The sequence below is a fragment of the Lutra lutra genome, chromosome 5, assembly GCF_902655055.1.
Source record: "Lutra lutra chromosome 5, mLutLut1.2, whole genome shotgun sequence".
Taxonomy (NCBI): Eukaryota; Metazoa; Chordata; class Mammalia; order Carnivora; family Mustelidae; genus Lutra; species Lutra lutra.
Window position 1 is genome coordinate 99,323,768 of NC_062282.1, and position 18,772 is coordinate 99,342,539.

General features: G+C 37.5%; 1 protein-coding gene and 1 pseudogene across 5 annotated transcripts in view; one reads left to right on the top strand and one right to left on the bottom strand.

Moving 5' to 3' along the window:
• Window positions 1–18,772, top strand: part of BDP1 (B double prime 1, subunit of RNA polymerase III transcription initiation factor IIIB) — a 95,927-nt gene that overhangs the window by 67,401 nt on the left and 9,754 nt on the right. For 4 of the 5 annotated variants that reach the window (XM_047729482.1, XM_047729484.1, XM_047729485.1 and 1 more), the window contains 9 exons: window positions 2,517–2,553; window positions 3,036–3,128; window positions 4,724–4,949; window positions 5,950–6,107; window positions 13,435–13,585; window positions 13,827–14,004; window positions 16,569–16,632; window positions 16,989–17,175; window positions 18,183–18,387. In XM_047729482.1, the coding sequence (XP_047585438.1) occupies window positions 2,517–2,553; window positions 3,036–3,128; window positions 4,724–4,949; window positions 5,950–6,107; window positions 13,435–13,585; window positions 13,827–14,004; window positions 16,569–16,632; window positions 16,989–17,175; window positions 18,183–18,387 (1,299 nt within the window). The remainder of the gene's footprint in view (window positions 1–2,516; window positions 2,554–3,035; window positions 3,129–4,723; window positions 4,950–5,949; window positions 6,108–13,434; window positions 13,586–13,826; window positions 14,005–16,568; window positions 16,633–16,988; window positions 17,176–18,182; window positions 18,388–18,772) is intronic. The other variant, XM_047729486.1, reaches the window with a different exon arrangement.
• LOC125099886 (ubiquitin-like-conjugating enzyme ATG3) lies at window positions 8,958–10,007 on the bottom strand (annotated as a pseudogene).

Sequence of the window (18,772 nt, forward strand, 5' to 3'; positions counted from 1 at the left end):
GAGAGAACATAAGTAGGCAGGAGGCAGACAGAGGGAGAGGGAGAAACAGGCTCTCCCTGAGCAGGGAGCCTGATGAGGGACTTGATCCCAGGACTGTGGAATCATGACCTGAGCCAAAGGCAGCCGCTTAACTGACTGAGCCACCCAGGCGGCCCAGCATGTCTTTTATTTCTGCTTACCTAATTGCCCTTGCTAGAACCTCCAGTATAGTGGTGAACAAAAATGGTGAGAGTGAGCATTTTTGTCTCATTACTGGTCTGAGAGGAAAGTATTGAGCCTTTCACCATTAAGTTTGATGTTAGCTGTGGACTTTTCCTGTTTTATTTTTTTATCAAACTGAAGATGTTCTAGTCTTTTCCTAGTTTACATAACAGTATTATCATGAAAGGGTGTTGGATGTTGTCCTGTGCTTTTTCTACATCTATTGAGATGATCGTGTGATTTTACCTTTTTTTTTTTAATATTTTGTTTATTTATTTATTTATTTATTTTAAGATTTTATTTATTTATTTGACAGAGAGAGATCACAAGCAGGCAGAGAGGCAGGTAGAGAGAGAGGAGGAAGCAGGCTCCCTGCTGAGCAGAGAGCCCGATGCGGAGCTCGATCCCAGGACCCTGAGATCATGACCTGAGCCGAAGGCAGCGGCTTAACCCACTGAGCCACCCAGGCGCCCTTTATTTATTTATTTTGACAGACAGAGATCACAAGTAGGCAGAGATGATTTTACCTTTTTATTGTATTGATGTCATATATTACATTGAATTTTGATATTAAATAAAAAATTCTTGGGGCGCCTGGGTGGCTCAGTGGGTTAAGCCTCTGCCTTCAGCTCAGGTCATGATCTCAGGGTCCTGGGATTGAGGCCCACTTGGGCTCTCTGCTCAGCGGGGAGCCTCCTTCCCCCCGCTCTCTGTCTGCCACTCTGCCTACTTGTGATCTCTGTCAAATAAATTAAGTCCTTAAAAAAATTGCATCCAAGTTTTATATGTTGCTGTGTTTGGTTTGCTGGTATTTTATTGATTTTTTTGTGTGTGCAAGTTCATACAAATAATTCTGTTTTCTATTACGAATCTGACACCAGATTCTTGTGGTATCAGCTGCTGAAGTCCTCTTCTTTGTAGAAAGAAAGCCTTCCAGCTGGGGCCTGCAAGGAGAAAAGACCCTGTTTTCTTGGTTGCAGGTTCTGAGGTGGGGTCTCTGCTTCACTGAGCTGGGAAGAAGGACGGGGAGAGAGCAGTCTTAGTTCAAAACCACGGGCTCTCTACTCTGTTACTGTATTTTCATCAGTTTTCACAGAAAGATGTGTCTTTTGCCCTAGGAACATTTCCAGAGGCTTTAAATGTTTGTTTTTAATAAATTTCACCAGTTTCACTGGAGAGAGGGTTAGCAGAGCTCCTTATGATATATTGGGCATAAATCATGTAACTTTTTAATATGTTAAAATTCATTTTCACCTAGTGTGAAAAATTGGCAGTATTCTTTAGTTTTTGGTTTCCACTGGTTTAAAACTAGTGACAGATACGACTAAAGTTCAAGGATTATGAAAGTGAAGGAGTAACTTAAGAATGGTAGGTGCAGGGACACCTGGGTGGCTCAGTTGGTTAAGCAGCTGCCTTCCGCTCAGGTCATGATCCCAGCGTCCTGGGATCGAGTCCCACATCGGGCTCCTTGCTTGGCGGGGAGCCTGCTTCTCCCTCTGCCTCTGCCTGCCATTCTGTCTGCCTGTGCTCGCTCGCTCTCCTCTCTCTCTCTGACAAATAAATAAAATCTTAAAAAAAAAAAAAAAAAAAAAGAATGGTAGGTGCACATGGTAAATGCAATATGATTAGAGTTAAAAATTTGCATGTAGGGGACGCCTGGGTGGCTCAGTTGGTTAAGCAGCTGCCTTCGGCTCAGGTCATGATCCCAGCGTCCTGGGATCGAGTCCCACATCAGGCTCCTTGCTTGGCGGGGAGCCTGCTTCTCCCTCTGCCTCTGCCTGCCATTCTGTCTGCCTGTGCTCGCTCTCTCTCCCTCTCTCTCTGACAAATTAAAAAAAAAAAAATCTTAAAAAAAAAAAAAAAAAAAAAAAAAAAAAAAAAAAAAAAAATTTGCATGTAGGGGCTCCTGGGTGGCTCAGTGGGTTAAGCTTCTGCCTTCGGCTCAGGTCATGATCTCAGGGTCCTGGGATCGAGTCCTGCATTGGGCTCTTTGCTCAATGGGGAGCCTGCTTCCCTCTCTCTTTCTCTGCCTGCCTCTCTGCCTACTTGTGATCTCTGTCAAATAAATAAATAAAATCTTTAAAAAAATTTGCATATAATACAAGGAAAAGGTAAAATAAGGAGCAAGAGACAAAATAACTTGGCTTTTAAATTACTTCTGTATGAAACAATAAATAATTGTATAGAGAGAAAACAGTTTGCACTCCTTTGTAATCAGAAACATTGAAGAACTGTAAAACATCATGGATTTTGAGACACAGAACATATATTTGGGGAAATACATGTAAGACATTGCTTATCTTTTCCTCTTTTAGGAAATGAACACAGATGAACATACCCAAGATGAAACAGGTAACTGTTAATAAGGAAACTGATAAAACTACTTGGTTAACACTAACAAAGTGATTTAGTATTGGTGTTAGTTAGCAAGTGAGTAATTTCACTGGAGAGTTGAACAAAATGTTTTAACTGTTGTATATATATTACCCCTAGGAGAAACTTGGATTCTTGGAATAATTACTTTATGAAGTGAGTTAAGAGTTAAATGTTTAATAAAGAAATATTACTTACTTCCTCTGTTCTGCCCAGATGTATTTTCTTTGAAGATATTAAGTTATTTAGTAGGAGGGAGGAATTTTCAATGAGTAAAAGCTAACAATTAATGATTTCTTATTTTGTAGTAACCAGTACTGCTGTAAGGAATTAATGGTAGGCAGGATATTGAAACTTGTTACTAGAGAATAAATGCTTGAATTAAAAATGTTTTCTAAGTAAACAAACTTCAATTTTCAGCTTCCTTTTTCTGTTTTAATGTTGGTGTATTTCCTCACAAGGTACCAGTGATGGAAGTACTGAAGCTGCTATAACGTTACTTGCAATGGGAGATCTAGTGTTGCAGTCAGAGATCGGGGCAGAACAGAGTGATGGTAAGAATGAAAGTTAAGTCTTAACTGAGAAAAGCCTTTTAAAGTACAGCTTTTAAGAAATTATACCCACAGCTGAGTAATAAGTCAGTACCTGCCTTTTACATTTGAAGTTGGCATTGCCAACTTCATTTTTTTTCCCCAGAAAAAAGTAATATTGTGTGCATTGATCCGTCTAACTTAGTCCCTTTAGATGTAATGGCCACCATTTCAAAACAGTGCACTTGGTTTATTAAGAAAACTTTCTATTCCTGGAACAATCTAGTGAGTCCTTTACTTTTCTCATCATAAACGTTGATTAACTGAACCCATTGATCACTGATCATTTAACACATATTTCCTTAGCAAAGGGACTTCTGCTTTGGATTGTCTTCACAGTTAACTGATAATCACATATAGTATGAAGGAACAATAGCAGTCATTGAAATAATTTAATTGCAACTATTCTGTTAGTTTGGACTGAGCCAAAAGATATGTCAACTTAGGTTTTCACAGTATTTTAGGCTGAGCTTATGGAGTACCTTCTATTTTAAGTCTACTAAATGGATAGTTAACTATAGTCCTATTAATTATTTTGTCTGGAGATGAGTGGCCTGCCATTTGTTTTAGGTGTTAGACTTCTAGCCCCATAACTATATATTTATCAGGAAATTTTCTGGTCTGTTTTCCTTACAGAGTCTCATTTCTCTCTCTCTCTCTCTCCTTTTTTTTTTTTTTTTTTTTTTTGAGTAAACTGTATACCCAGTGTGGGGCTTGAACCTCATGACCCCAAGATCAAGAGTCATATATTCTACTGACTTAGCCAGGCAGGTGCCCGTATACAGTGCCTTTCTCAACGGCAGAGTATTGCTTTTGTGAGAGCACCTGTCACAAATCTCTAGAACATAAAAACAGGTTTTAAAAATTTGTGAATGAAGGTGATCCTATCTTGAAACTCATTTGAGGCTGTGTAGTTAGTCAAGATAACAGATTCATTTTTACTTCCTTTTTTTCCCCTTAAGGTTTTATTTATTTATTTGTCAGAGAGAGAGAGAGAGAGCACAGCAGGGGGAGCACAGATAAAGGGAGAAGCAGGCTCCCTGCTGAGCAAGGAGCCTGAAGTGAGACGTGATCCTGGGACTCTGGGATCATGACCTGAGCTGAAGGCAGACCCCCAACTGACTGAGCCACCCAGGCGTCCCTCATTTTTACTTCTGATAGCACAAGAATTCTAGTCTGTAAGAATGATTTGGCCTAGAACAAGTCAAATCTCTGGCATAAAATATATAATCATATTTATTATTTTTTTAAGATTTTATTTATTTTTGAGAGAGAGAGAGAGAGCATATGTATGGGGGGAAGGGCAGAGGGGGAAGCAGGGGAGAAGGGAAAAGGGAGAAGATCTCAGGACCCTGAGATCATGACCTGAGCCAAAGACAGACCTTTAACTGACTGAGCCACCCAGGCGCCCTGATCATGTATTTAAATTCAGAACGAAAAAGAGTAAACTTTAAAAAGTAATATAGAATTTTATAGTTGCTTAATGTTGAGGGATTTATTTTCTTTGGATGTCTACTTGTATTGGGTCAATTTTAATTTTCTGTTCTTTTCTGTAATAGGAGTATGTGTACTTCTTGATGTTCATTCAAAGGATAAAAGCTGTGTTCCTTTTAGCCCAGATAATGTAAATCACAAAATTGTTCGTGAATGTCAGGAGCTTTCTTCACCTGTCAATAGTACATCTCCTTCTTCATTAGAAGAAAACAAGATTGTATTGGAAGAGCAAAGTACTAAAGAAGAAATTGGTTTAGTGGAGAAAGTAAAGGAAAACGCTGTATCAACCAGGTTTATTTTGCTTTATTAAACTCTTGAGTTTTATAGTATTCAATTAATAAATATATTTAAACTATCATTTTAGTTAATAGCTTTGAGTAATACTTGTGTAAGTGTAAAGTAGGCATTGCTGATTTCTTAGCCTTTATTTTTAAAAGTATTTTATTTATTTATTTGAGGGAGAGGGAGTGTGAGCAAGAGAGAGACAGAAGGAGCAAGGGGAGGGGCAGGAGAGAGGGAGAAGCAGACTCCTCGCTGGGCAGGGAGCCTGATTTGGGGATCGATCCTGGGACTCCGGGATTGTGACCTCAGCATAGGGCAGACACTTAACCAACTGAGCCACCCAGGTGCACCAGTTTCTCAGCCTTTAAAGTGAGAGGATAGGCTGGTTTGATTTTAGTTTCATGGTTTGCTTTTCTTTTTCTTAAGATTTTATTTGTGAGAGAGAGAGAGAGAGCATGAGCAGGGGGAAGAGGCAGAGGCAGAGTTATAAGCAGACTCCCCACTGAGCAGGAAGCCTGACACGGGGTTCCATCCTAGGACCCTGGGATTATGACCTGAGCCAAAGGCAGATACTTAACTGAATGAGCCACCCCAGGCACCCATGGCTTGCATTTTTTTTTTCCCCTAATAAATTTTTTTTAAGTAGACCCCACACCCCACGTGGGGCTTGAACTCAGGAGATCAAGAGCCACATGCTCTACTCACTGAGCCAGCTGAGCGCCCTTAATGGTTTGCATATTAAAGTAAATGTAATATGTGCATCTTTGAAGCTTTAATGAAATAGTTTTCTGTAAATATGGTCTCTGTTTTATAAACATGGTCCAGATTCTCTTCCCTTCTCCAGACTTGCAGTAAAATTGCCACTGTATATTTTCTGCATTAAAAAATGAACACTTATGGATATTGTGGCACCTAAGAAGGTAGCACATAACTGTATCAGAATGTATGAAGGTGAGAGAGATAGTTATTACATGGTTGATGGATTTCTCTCTTCCCATCTTTCTTCTAGGAATACAACTTCTGAAGTGACCAGTAATTTGAGAATAAGAAGTAGATTTGCCAAGCCTAAACCAAATCTTAAGACTTCAGGGACCAGTAGGTTTGGTGTTCATCAGGAAGTTCCCAATTTGTTTATAAACAAAGGAGAAGTGGTAGAAAGTCAAAGAGGTAAATTTTGTTCCCTTAAACAGCTACAAAAAGTATATTTACAAGAGAAATCACATTAGCATTTCAAATGGAATATTCATTTAAAATTATTTTAATTTAGTATTAAAAAGTTTCAAAAAGTAGAATGAGCTATAAAAGAAATACCAATAAATCCATCAACTACCTTCAGTCATTATTACCATTTTTCTGTTTAGTTGACCCAAAACCCAAAATAACATGGGTTTGAACCCCATGGGTCCACAATACATGGATTTAAAAAAAAGATTTTATTTATTTATATATAGCAGGGAGGAGAGGGAAGAAGGAGAGAGAGAATCCCAAGCAGAGTCCGTGCTGAGCATGGAGCCTGATGCGGGGCTTGATCTTGACCCCGAGAGCATGACCTGAGCTGAAATCAAGAGTTAGATGCTTAGCTGCTTGAGCCACCCAGGTGCCCCATACATGGATTTTTTTTTTTTAAACTTTTAAAATATGTTTTATTGGGGCACCTGGGTGGCTCAGTGGGTTAAAGCCTCTGCCTTCGGCTCAGGTCATGATCTCAGGGTCCTGGGATCGAGCCCCACATCAGGCTCTCTGCTCAGCAGGGAGCCTGCTTCCCTCTCTCTCTGACTGCCTCTCTGCCTACTTGTGATTTCTGTCTGTCACATAAATAAATAAAATCTTTAAAATATGTTTTATTTGGAAATAATTTCAAACTTACAGAAAACTTACAAGAATAAGAAATAGTACAAAGAACATCCAGATACCTCTTGTATGTAAGCTTACACTTAATTATACATAGAGTTTTTTTGATAAAGACAGTACAGTACTATCAATGTATTTTCTTTTTCTTATGATTTTCTTTTTTTAAAATTAAATTTTATTTATTTATTTGAGAAAGAGGAGAGCACAGAGGGAGAGTGAGAGAGAGAAGCAGACTCCCTGCCGAGCAGGTAGCCCTGTGTGGGGCTTGATCCCAGGACCCTGAGATCATAACCTGAGCCAAAGGCAGATGCTTAACTGACTGAGCCACCCAGGCATCTCTTCCTTAGCATTTTCTTAATAACATTTTATTTGTTTGAGCTTATTTTATTGTAAGAATATAATATCTAATACATAAAAGTTAGAAAATATATGTTAATCGACTTAAATCATCAGTAAGGCATCTGGTCAACAGCAGACTATTAGTTGTCAGGTTTTTTGAGATTCAGATATGCAGAATTTCTACCGCATGGGAGCTTTGTGCCCTTAACCCCCATGTTGTCTAAGAGTTAACTATATTTACTTAATGTTTTTGTCATATTTTGTGTGTGTGTGTGTGTGTGTGTGTGTGTGTACGTGAATATTCAAGCAAACAGTTTTTAAAAAGCTATACATGCATGTGGTAAAAAATAAGACATTGTCCCCAAGTTATAAAATTTAATAAACTTCTTTGGTTCCCAGTCCCCAATCTCATCTCTAGTGGTAAATTGCCATTAAGTTTTTTTCATGGACTTCCATTATTTTATAGACATAAGCATCTAAATGTGGGACTGTGTGTACATAGATAGATACATCAGTATATACATAAACACATATATTTAAATATTAATAAATAATAAATATTAATATATTTGTCAATATATTTAAATAACATTTAATATATCATAAAAAATATAACATTTAAATATATGTCATTCCTTTCAGAAAGAACAAAATTATGAGCATACTATATCGTATATATACTGTTTAGCACATTTATTTATTTACTTATTTTTTAAGATTATTTGAGAGAGAGAGAGAGAGAGAGAGAGCGCGCCTGGTGGAGAGGCAGAGGGAGAGGAAGGGAGAGTTCCAAGCAGACCCTGGCTGAGCCTGGAGCCCTACTCAGGGATCAATTCCATGACCCTGAGATCATGACCTGAGCTGAAACCAAGAGTTGGATGCTTAATCCACTGCATTATGCGGGCACCCTTTGTTCAGTACTTTTTTTTTTTTTTAAAGATTTTATTTATTTATTTGACACAGAGAGACACACACACACACACATAGCGAGAGAGGGAACACAAGCAGGGGGAGTGGGAGAGGGAGAAGCAAGCTTCCTGCATGACCCTGGGTTCGTGACCTGAGCTGAAGGCAGATGCTTAAGGACTGAGCCACCCAGGCGCCCCTGTTCAGTACTTCTGAAAATAACAGTTTCACTGAGATAATTCTGAATCATACAGTTAACCCATTTGAAATGTTTACTGCAGTGGCGTTTAGTATATTGCCCAAGTTGCGTAATCTTCTTCATCAGTAGCAACTCCACATATCCTTCAACCCTTCCCAGCCCTAGGCAAGCACTAATCTACTTTGTCTCTGTAACTTTGCCTATTTTGGATGTTTCATATTGAAGGAATCATATAATATGTGGTCTTCTGTGTCTGGTTTCTTTTACTTAGCATGTTTTCAAGGCTCATCTGTGTTGTAGCATGTATCAGATATTTCTTTTGCTTACCAAATATTCCATCATACTACATTTTATTTATTCATTCAGGGCGTTTAGGTGGTTTTCTGTTTGTTAGCTATTGTAAGGAATGCTGCTAAGAACATTCATGTGTAAGTATTTGTGTGGACGGAAGTTTTCATTTGTCTTGGATTTACACTTAAAAGTGGCATTGCTGGAACATATGGTAATTCCATGTTTAACCTTTGAGAAACTGCCAAAATGTTTCAAAAGTGGTAGCAACATTTTGTATTTTCTTTTGTTTTTTCCTTTCTTTTTTTTTTTAAAGAAAAAATTTTTTTCTTTACACTCATTTTTATTAAACAAATAAGTCTGGTAGTGGAACTTTTTTTATTTAATGCATAAACATATAAGTGAATATGGTCAGTGGTCACATCTAGGGGTTAATTGTTTAAACAGAAACAATAATTAGGATAGATTCTATGCTCTCTTCGTTACATTGTGAAGTATCTTGTGTAGTCATATTCTATTGTTGGAATGACAGCTTATGCAAACTTCAAGAAAATTAGAAGATACGTATGAACACCAAGTTCTCCCCCTCCTTCTGCAACAGTCTCAGTGATTTTCTTCATCACCTCAGCATGCCTGCATGGGTGAACTGAACACATGGTGGGAGATGAGGGTGATTTTCAGTGGTCACTGTTTTCTTCACATATCTTGACTGATGTCTTCATACATGTGTTCAACTGTTAAAGGCTGCCTTTGCTCATCATAGCTGAACAACCATAATTGTGTTGTCTTGTAATATTTATCATAAGTGATATAAAGGTCATAAGTTCTTGTTTGCAAAATAGCATCTTCACCTCCAGCATCAGTTTTAGTTTTACAAGCTTCTCCTGTTTCTCTTGTGTCTAGGGTAGCCTCATCTGTTTCCAACAATCCACTTTCTTCATATTCTTCCATATCTGCAGGTTCTCCTTCATCATCATCTTCCTCCTCCTCACATATTGCTGAGCAATCTTGAAGTTTTATACTGTCCTTGCTTTCCAATGTAATCTCCTTAAATGCTTCAGTTATTCCTGCAAAACCTGTGTTATGATAAGTATCCACCCATCCCCCTTCACCATCATCATCTTCAGTGATAGCTTCCAGTTCATCTGAATATTCCATCTGTTTGCACCGCTTGTAGCATCGCACATTTTTGGTAACCAACAATTGTTTGCCTGTTGGTAGGTATGCCTTCACTTTCAGTTCTTCCCCTGTAGCCCATTGCCATGTTGGACAGTGGTGGACTAAGTGATCTCCATCTGCTACAAACTCTTCTGGGGTGATAACACCTGTTTCCTTAAACTTTGATTCCTTGAGGACTGGGGTCAGATACTCAGCCATTTCCAGTGCTTTTCCCTTCACCGTGTTAATCACATTCTGCATCCTGGGGCCAGAGAAGTGGCCAGCCCTGTGACAGGTCAGGAAGGGCAGCCAGAGAAGGGACCAGGAGTAAGAAAAAAGCCCCGTTGCCGCCAACGCGCATCGGCACTGGCACCTGAGGGGATGGGCCAAGATGGGATGTGACGGGACAGACCGGATGAGGGGCTATTTTTAAGTAATCTCTGTACCCAATGTGGGGCTTGAATTTATAACCCTGAGATCAAGAGTCACATGTTCTATTGAATGAGCCAGCCGGGTGGCCCAATATTGTGTCTTTTCATCAACATTTTGTGAGGGTTTTGCTTTCTCTTTATCCTCTCAGACACTTGTTATTAGATAGTCTAGTCAGTTTGAAGTACCTCCTGGTTTTGTTTTGAATTTCTTTCATGACTATTGATACTGAGTATCTTTCTATGTGCTTATTTTTATATTTTCTTTAGAGACATGTGTTCATGTCTGTGCTCATTTTTTTTTTTTTTTTTAAATTTAACACGGGGCTTACGGCCCTGAGATCAAGACGTGAGCTGAGATCAAGAGTTGGATGCTTAACCAGCTGAGCCACCCAGGTGCTCTAAATCTGCTCATTTTTGTATTGGGAAACTTGTTTTATTACTGAGTTCTTTATATTGTAGCACTCTGTTTTTATTTATGTATTTTTATTTTTTAGAAGATTTTATTTATTTGACAGAGATCATAAGTAGGCGGAGAGGCAGGCAGAGAGAGAGGGAAAGCAGACTCTCTGCTGAGCAGAGTGCCTGATGCGGGGGCTTGAGTACAGGATCCTGGGATCATGACTTGAGCCAAAGGCAGAGGCTTTAACCACACTGAGCCACCCAGGTGCCCCGAGTTTTTAAAGATTTTATTTATTTGAGAGAGAGAATGAACAGGGGGAAGGAGCAGAGGCAGAAGGAGAAGCAGACTCCCTGCTAAGCAGGGAGCCTGATGCAGGGCTTGATCCCAGGACTCTGAGGTCATGACTTGAGCCAAAGGCAGACACATAATGGACTAAACCACCCAGGTCCCCCAGTAGCACTCTGTTTTTAAAGATTAGTATATTGAAAAAAATCTTTCTGTATGATTACCTAGCGTTCTCTTCTTCTTTTTTTTTTTAATGGCCTCACTAGATTGTGGTGTACATGTTGAATCCTACTCCTACTTCCTACTTCCTTTTTCACCTTCTCTCCCTGCCAAGGGCCCATCTGCTTCACATGCTAGTAAGAGCAGGAAAACAGTGTATATAGTAGGCTGTCTAGATTGTCTTAAGCCCTATAGGTAGAAGATCTGGATAGTTAGCATCATCTTTGCCCTGTTTTGGGGTTCCTGATTTCTGGGATTTCCTTTCAACCAGCAATGCTTAATGATTCAGTTAGTTAATTCCGTTACTTACTCTGAGTTCAGAAGTACCCAAAAGCTATTTCAGTGTGTAGGCTGAAGTTACCTTTTTTATTTTTATTAAAAATTTGTTTTGATTTGAGTGTGGTTGACACACAGTATTATATTAGTTTCAGGTGTACAACATAGCGATTCAACAAGTTTGTTCATTGTGCTGTGCTCACCACAAGTAGAGCTACCATTTTTCACTATATGATGCTATTATAGTACCATTGACTATTCCTTATGCTGTGCTTTTTATTCCCATGATTTATTCATTCCATAACTGGAACCCTGTATCTCCCAATCTCCTCCTATTTTGTCCGTCTTCCTACTCTCTCCCCTATGGAAGCCATCAGTTTGTTCTCTGTATTTATAGGTCGATTATTCTCTTCATTTGTATATTCATTTGCTTTCTTAAGTTTCCATATATGAGGGAAATCATATGGTATTTGTCTCTCTCAGTTTGACTTACCTCACTTAACATAATACCTTCTAGGTCCATCCAGTTCACAAACAGCCCAATTACAACTTTTTTAATGGCTTTGTAATATCCCATTGTGTATATATACCACATTTTCCTTATCCATTCATGTACTGATGGACACTTAGGTTTCTTCCATATCTTGGCTCTTGTAAATAATGTGCAGTAAATTTTGGGGTGGTACATATATCTTTGGAATCCGTCTTTTCATTTTCTTTGTGTAAATACATAGTACTGGAATTTATTGTATCATATGTATTTTTATTTGTGATTTTTGGAAAAACATCCCTACTATTTTCCACAGTGGCTACATCAATTTACATTCCCACCATTAGTGGACAATTGTTCCTTTTTCTCTGTATCCTCATTAACACTTGTTATTTCTTGGGTTTTTGTTTTTGTTTTTATACTTAGCCATTCTGGTTGTGATATCTTGTAGTTTTGATTTGCATTTCCCTGATGATTAGTTATGTTGAGCATCTTTTCATGTCTATTATCCATCCGTATATCTTCTTTGGAAGACCCTTTTTTTTGTTTTTGTTGTTGTTTGTTTGTTTGTTTTTAAATAGGTTCCATGTCCAGCATGGAGCCCAGTACAGGGCTTTGAAATCAAGACCTGAGATCAGGTCTTGACTCTGAAATCAAGACCTGAGATCAGGATTCAGACATTTAACTAACTGAGCCACCCAGGAGCCCCATCTGTGCCCATTTTTTAATTAGATTGTTTTGTTTTTTGGTGTTGAGTTGTATAAGTTCTTTTTATAGTTTGGATACAAACCCCTTATCAGATGTATCATTTGCAAATATTTTCTCTGAATTGGTAGGTTGCCTTTTCATTTTGTGGATGGTTTCCTTCGCTGTCAGTCCCAATAGTTTATTTTTGCTTCTGTTTCCCTTGCCTCTGGAGACATATCTAGAAAAATGTTGCTACAGCTGATGTCAGAGAAATTATTGCCTGTGTTTTTTTCTAGGATTTTTATGGTTTGGTCTCATGTTTAGCTCTCTAATCCATTTTGAGTTTATATTTCGTATATAGAGTTAGAAAGTGGTCCAATTTCAGTCTTTGGTAGCTGTCTAGTTTTCCAAGCACCATTTATTGAAGAGACACATCTTTTACACATTGTATATTCTTCAGAGTTTTTTTGTGGTTCCATACAAATTTTAGTATTATTTGGTGTAGTTTTGTGATAAATGCTGTTGGTATTTTGATAGCGATTTGAAGGTAACTCTTTTATGTAGAAGTCATTTTCTTCTTCTTTGTGACATTGTTTTTAGAATAGCTCCCTCCCTAACACTTTGCCCAAGGTGGAACTAGCCACACCTCATTTGTACCCAGTTCTAAAATTCTTTTATATGTCGGTTTGTAATTACACTGCTGTCACCATGGAGTGGACATAAAATTGCTATGGCAGCCACGAGTGAAATATGTACAGTGTAGGATTCGTTAATCATCTGCCTCAAAAATCTCATCGGCCAGGACCACTCTTACTGCTGTGTGAAGTTTGATTTTTGGATTAAGAGAAATTTGGAAGAGCCACTATATAGTGATCAGTCTTTAAAGAGAGAATATATTTCTAACTAATATGGAGGTTTTAGCTGTGCTGTTTTGGACTATATCTTAAGTGTATTTTTTGTTTAAGAAACTGAGAAAAATATTTCTGAAGCAACGGAATTACAAGATGAAAACCTTGGATCACTAAGAACAGCAGAGAGTAAGGAGCAGAGCAAATTGGCTTGTGAACATGGTATTGGAGAGACTGCTATTTCTCAAGAAGCAAATCTAACTGAAAGGTAAAAAGAGAAATTCTGGTATTTGGTATAAATTCTGTTTCAACTATAGTCATTAGCTGTAGCTATAACTGTTTGATTGGAAAAGGAGGGTTCTGTTGCATTAAATATATTTTAGAAACTTGAATACCATTAAATCTTCGACTCACAACTCTAAACATTACTCTGTAGTTGTCCACTTGGTTTCAGTACAGAACTTTAATACATACTCTGAAATTCAAATATGTACTAATCTCTTTTTCAGAAATGATGATCAGGAAGAGGAATCTCAAAAGGTTCAGATATCATCAGTTGTTCCAGTTTCCTTTGAGACAAGACCCCATATACTTGGTTCAGATGTGGTTCTCCCTGAGAATTCTGTCGAAGAGCCCCAGGGAAAGGACTCTAATGGAGACAATGTGCTTGCTCTTCATATGTCAGAGGTAAAAGAAGATAAAATATAACATGGGGTGGCTGGGTGTTTATTCCCCGTTAAAAAAAAAATAAGGTATAATTTACATACAATAAACTTCACCTTCTTAAGTGTGTACTTGTACAAGTTGTGACAAACATATAGTCATGTAAACAACACATGAGCAGTTCCATCATCCCCCAGATTCCCCAGGGCCCTTTTTTATACACCCACCCCCACTTAGCACCCTGGCTACTTGGTGATCCCTTATCTGTTTTCTTTCCTTACAGTTTTTCCTTTGCAAGAATGTATCGTGATAAAATTTTTTATTGAGTGTGTTTTTAGTCTTTTGAGCACAGATAAAACAGCCAATACGTAGCTTTGCTGTGAAAGTTTTGAAAAAGGGTTTTGTACAGAGTGTTTACCTCTTGCTTGTGGGCCACTGAATCTGAGAACTACTTTCACATTGCAGATATTTTTTTGAGGTGTTATTACTACATGTTCGGTACCGCGTAAGGTACTGGAGGGACAGAGTTGTGAGAAATCGTTGAGGATAAGAATGGTTAAACTCTGGTAGGTGCTGTGAAAGCAAGTTGCACAAGACACTAAAGGGGTGGTCCTCAACCCAGTCCAGTAAAATCAGTCTCCGGAAATAGGGTTTAGACATTTGCTTTCTGTTGCTGTTGTTAAAATTCCTCAGGTTGTTCTGATGTGTAGCCAGGACTGAAAAAGCCCTTGATCTAGAAGAACAGATATGAATTAGCCAGTTGAAGGGAGAAGAACATGTGTTAAGAATAAGTATGAAACAGCATTTCATGTTCAGGGATAAGTAGTTATGAGTAGGATATAAATGAAGAAGTAGTTTAAGATGAGTGAGGTAGGCAACCTGGGAGCGGATCATAAAAGGGGTTTTTATGACTTGCAAGAATTTGGAGTATATCCAAATGTATGGGACTTTCCCTAACCCCCAACTTGTTTTACTTTTTATTTTGAAATAATTTCAAACTCATTGAAGAGTTGTAAAGATCTTAAATAGGATTCTCATATAACTTTTACTTAGATTAATTAATCATTAACATTTTGCTTATTTGCTTTTTCTGTCATGCTCTCCATCTCTATAGATAGATACTTTCAAGAAACTGAGCCATTTGAGAGCAGACATGAGCCTTCATTCATACATATTCCAGCTTATATTCGATACCAACAAGGATGTTTTTAATAGAGAAATGATGATAGTGTTGTCACAGTCAGTATTACTATATTATCTAATACTGATTTTAAAATTATATGTAATACATAGTTTCAACCAGGGCTCTCATACTGCGTTTAGTTGTCATTCTCTTTACTCTCTTTTCATCTAGAGTAGGTCCCCTGCACTCTTCCCTCTTTTGTGAGCTTGACATTGCAAGCTAATTCATAATCTGGTTTTTGTGCTTTGTTCCTCATTTTAGATACAGATTGAACAGTGTTTGGCACAATTACTAGTTAGGTGTTGTTGTGTTCTTCCTTTTGTATCCCCTCAGCAGGCATGTGCTGTCAGCTTGTTTCATTGTTGGTGATGTGGACTAATTACTTGGCTAGCATGGTGCCTGCTAGATTTCTACATTAAACAGCATCTTTTGTACATTGTGTTAGCAATTTAAGACCCAGACACCTTCTCCCCAGTAGTTTTAGTATCCATTGGTGATGCTTGCCTGAATCGATTACTGACATTGTTGGTTACAAAATGAGAGTTTGAAAATTTTAAGCAGTAAAGAATTACAATAAGAATTGCATTTTAGGGGCGCCTGGGTGGCTCAGTGGGTTAAAGCCTCTGCCTTCGGCTTGGGTCATGGTCCCAGGGTCCTGGAATCGAGCCCCACGTCGGGCTCTCTGCTCAGCAGGGTGCCTGCTTCCTCCTCTCTCTGCCTGCCTCTCTGCCTACTTGTGATCTCTGTCTGTGAAATGAATAAATAAAATCTTAAAAAAAAAAAAAAGAATTGCATTTTAGAGAATACAGTGTTGGCAGTTTTCTGGAGAACAGATTGGAAGGAGCTGTGCTGGTGGCGAGGAGACAGGCAGTTTGCTTCCATTCAGATAGGACAAGAGCTGCTGTAATGGGGATAGAGGAAAGGTTGAGGGGTTTGAATCTCCCTTCCTGTTACTTTAAAAATAATTTTATAAAATTCATGTATTTAACAATTTAGTCTGAATTCCTTTGTACATGTATATTTATTTAAATAATCAAAAATTATTTGTATAACTAAAACTTTCAGAACATTTGAAAAATTGCATATGGTTAAAAAGTTGAGTTTTGAAGCAGTAACTCTTACTATATCCAATTGTTTGGAAAACTTTTTAAAACTAGAATTAGGGGTGCTTTGGTGGTTCAGTTGTCTGCCTTGGGCTTAGGTCATGATCCCAGGGTCTTGGGAACAAGCCCTGCATTGGGCTTCCTGCTCAGTGAGAAACCTGTTTCTCTCTCCCACTACCCCTGCTTTCGTTCCCTTTCTCACTGTCTGTCTCTCTCTGTCAAATGAATAAAATCTTAATAAATAAATAAATAAAAATTTGGTCAGCTTCATTCTTGTATTTTAACTTTTTAAATTTTTTTAGGATACACTAACTAGTATGCCAGAAGTCCAACAAGAGAATGTAATCAGTTCTCAAGACTTAACAGGTATGATAATCTTCTTCGATAAAGTATCACCAAACCTAATAGTACAGCTTTTATTCCCCTACCCCATTTGACTATGGAAAAACAAAATAGTTTTTTAGTCTATGACAGTCTTAAATTAAAAACAAACTAAAAACTTGAAGTATTTTGTGTATAAGTTTTATTATTCCGAATTAAAAATCTTCTCTATAGTGAACTGTCTTTTTATCCTTTATGAAATTACTTTTTACTTTTGTGGGTATAATTTGCTTTTTATTCATGGGATAAGTTATAGTGAGACTTTTTAGAAATGTAATAAATTAATAAATTAATGGTTTTCATAGTTCAGCTTTTCATGATTAACTTTCAAACTTTGATAGTGAATCTAGTTGCTAATGTACATCAAGATGGTGAGGATGAACAAGCATTCATTTTAACTCTGGTGGAAATCCCAACCAATGCTGTAGAAGAATTTAGTGATACCAGTGCACAGTTAATGCCAAACCCTTTACTGCCAGCACCCATATTGATCAAATCCGTGAATACAGAAGAAAGGAGTGACATGAGGTAATGAATAAGCTAAACTATTTATTTTTTACTTTTTATTTAAATTCCAGTTAGTTATCATACAGTGCAGTGTTAGTTTCTGGTGTACAATATGGTGATTCAACACTTCCATACATCACCTGGCAACTGAACTCTTTTTGCTAGGAGGAAAGGTGCTTTATGAGTTGAATAGTATTAACTGAGTAAATTGTTCACCAGCATTATTTATAATTATCTCAAAGCTCTTATTTAATAATTATGTGATAAGTTAGAGAAGAAATTGTTGATTTTATACCTGATAGAGCTGCCATTTAAATGTATAATACTTTTGTGTGAAACTTATTTGGTATCCTAAGCATTTTGAAAGCTAAAAAAATTTAGCTGTTTGGATTGTAAAATGTTGTCTATCAAAGGTGTGTGCTTACTTTGTAAGCTTATATATTTTAAATTCTGAAATAAATACACATTCACAGAAATTGCAAGAAGGATGTTTCTTTGTGTGTGTGTGTGTGTATTTTTTTTTCAAGTAAGCTTCCATGCCCAGCGTGGAGCCCAACGTGGGGTTGGAACTCACAACCCTGAGATCAAGACCTGAGCTGAGATCGAGAGTCAGACACTTAACCAACTGAGCCACCCAGGCACCCCATTTCTATATATTTTAATACTGCTTTTTAAATTCCTTACTAGAGAATTGTTGTATTTTAACAGTCACTGGTTAAGATGCTTAGTTCTCTGTCAAGTAGCATTAGATGTTAGCCTTTTATATAAGTAAGAGGCATTTTAGATTTAAAATTTTAACTTTCTAGATAAGGAAAACACTATTTTTATACCTTGGATTTACTTTAGTATTATGGAATTTAAGTTGTGAGTTTTTGAGTATGAATGGATCTCAAAACAAACATTTTTGTGACTACGGCTATATATATATATATATTAGTTACTTGGAAGTTTTTTGGAATAGTTCAACCTTTTACCTCATTAAGTAGCTTCTAATTTGCTAATTTTGTATGTATGCATTTTCTATACAGTGTGAGTTTTCCAGTAACTTCAGTTGGTCAGAATACCATGTGTTTATCTGATCCTGGAAAAGATGATTCTGAAGAGCCTCCTCCTGCTAATTTGGATCTTATATCTAGGAAGAGATTTCACTGTATGCTTGAAGAAAGTGACCAGGTTCCTCCTCCCAAAAAAAGTTTGCTCACTTCAGATGATTGTCAAAATTATACCTCCGAGGTAAGATAGAATCATCAAGCAAATAAGATAGCCATATTACAACAGATCCATTTCTGTTTCTTTCTTTAGACTCTTTATATAAAGATAGTTCTAATACTTTTCACCATTAATAATCCAGCTAAAACTGGTTTTGGATTCTCATTTTCAGCTGTTCTAGATGAAAATTGATAGACATTAGTCAGGAAACCCATTTATAGTTCTTTGGTAATGGCTTAAAAAAAAAAGCCAAAATTGTCCTACAGATCTGGATCCCAGCTGTACCCTTTAACAGTTTTGGGACCTGAGTTGGGATTTATTATTTCTGTGAATGAGTTTCCTGTTCTGTAAAATAGTAATAGTAGTATCATCATCAGTATTACCATAACGCATAAAGCTATCCATTGCT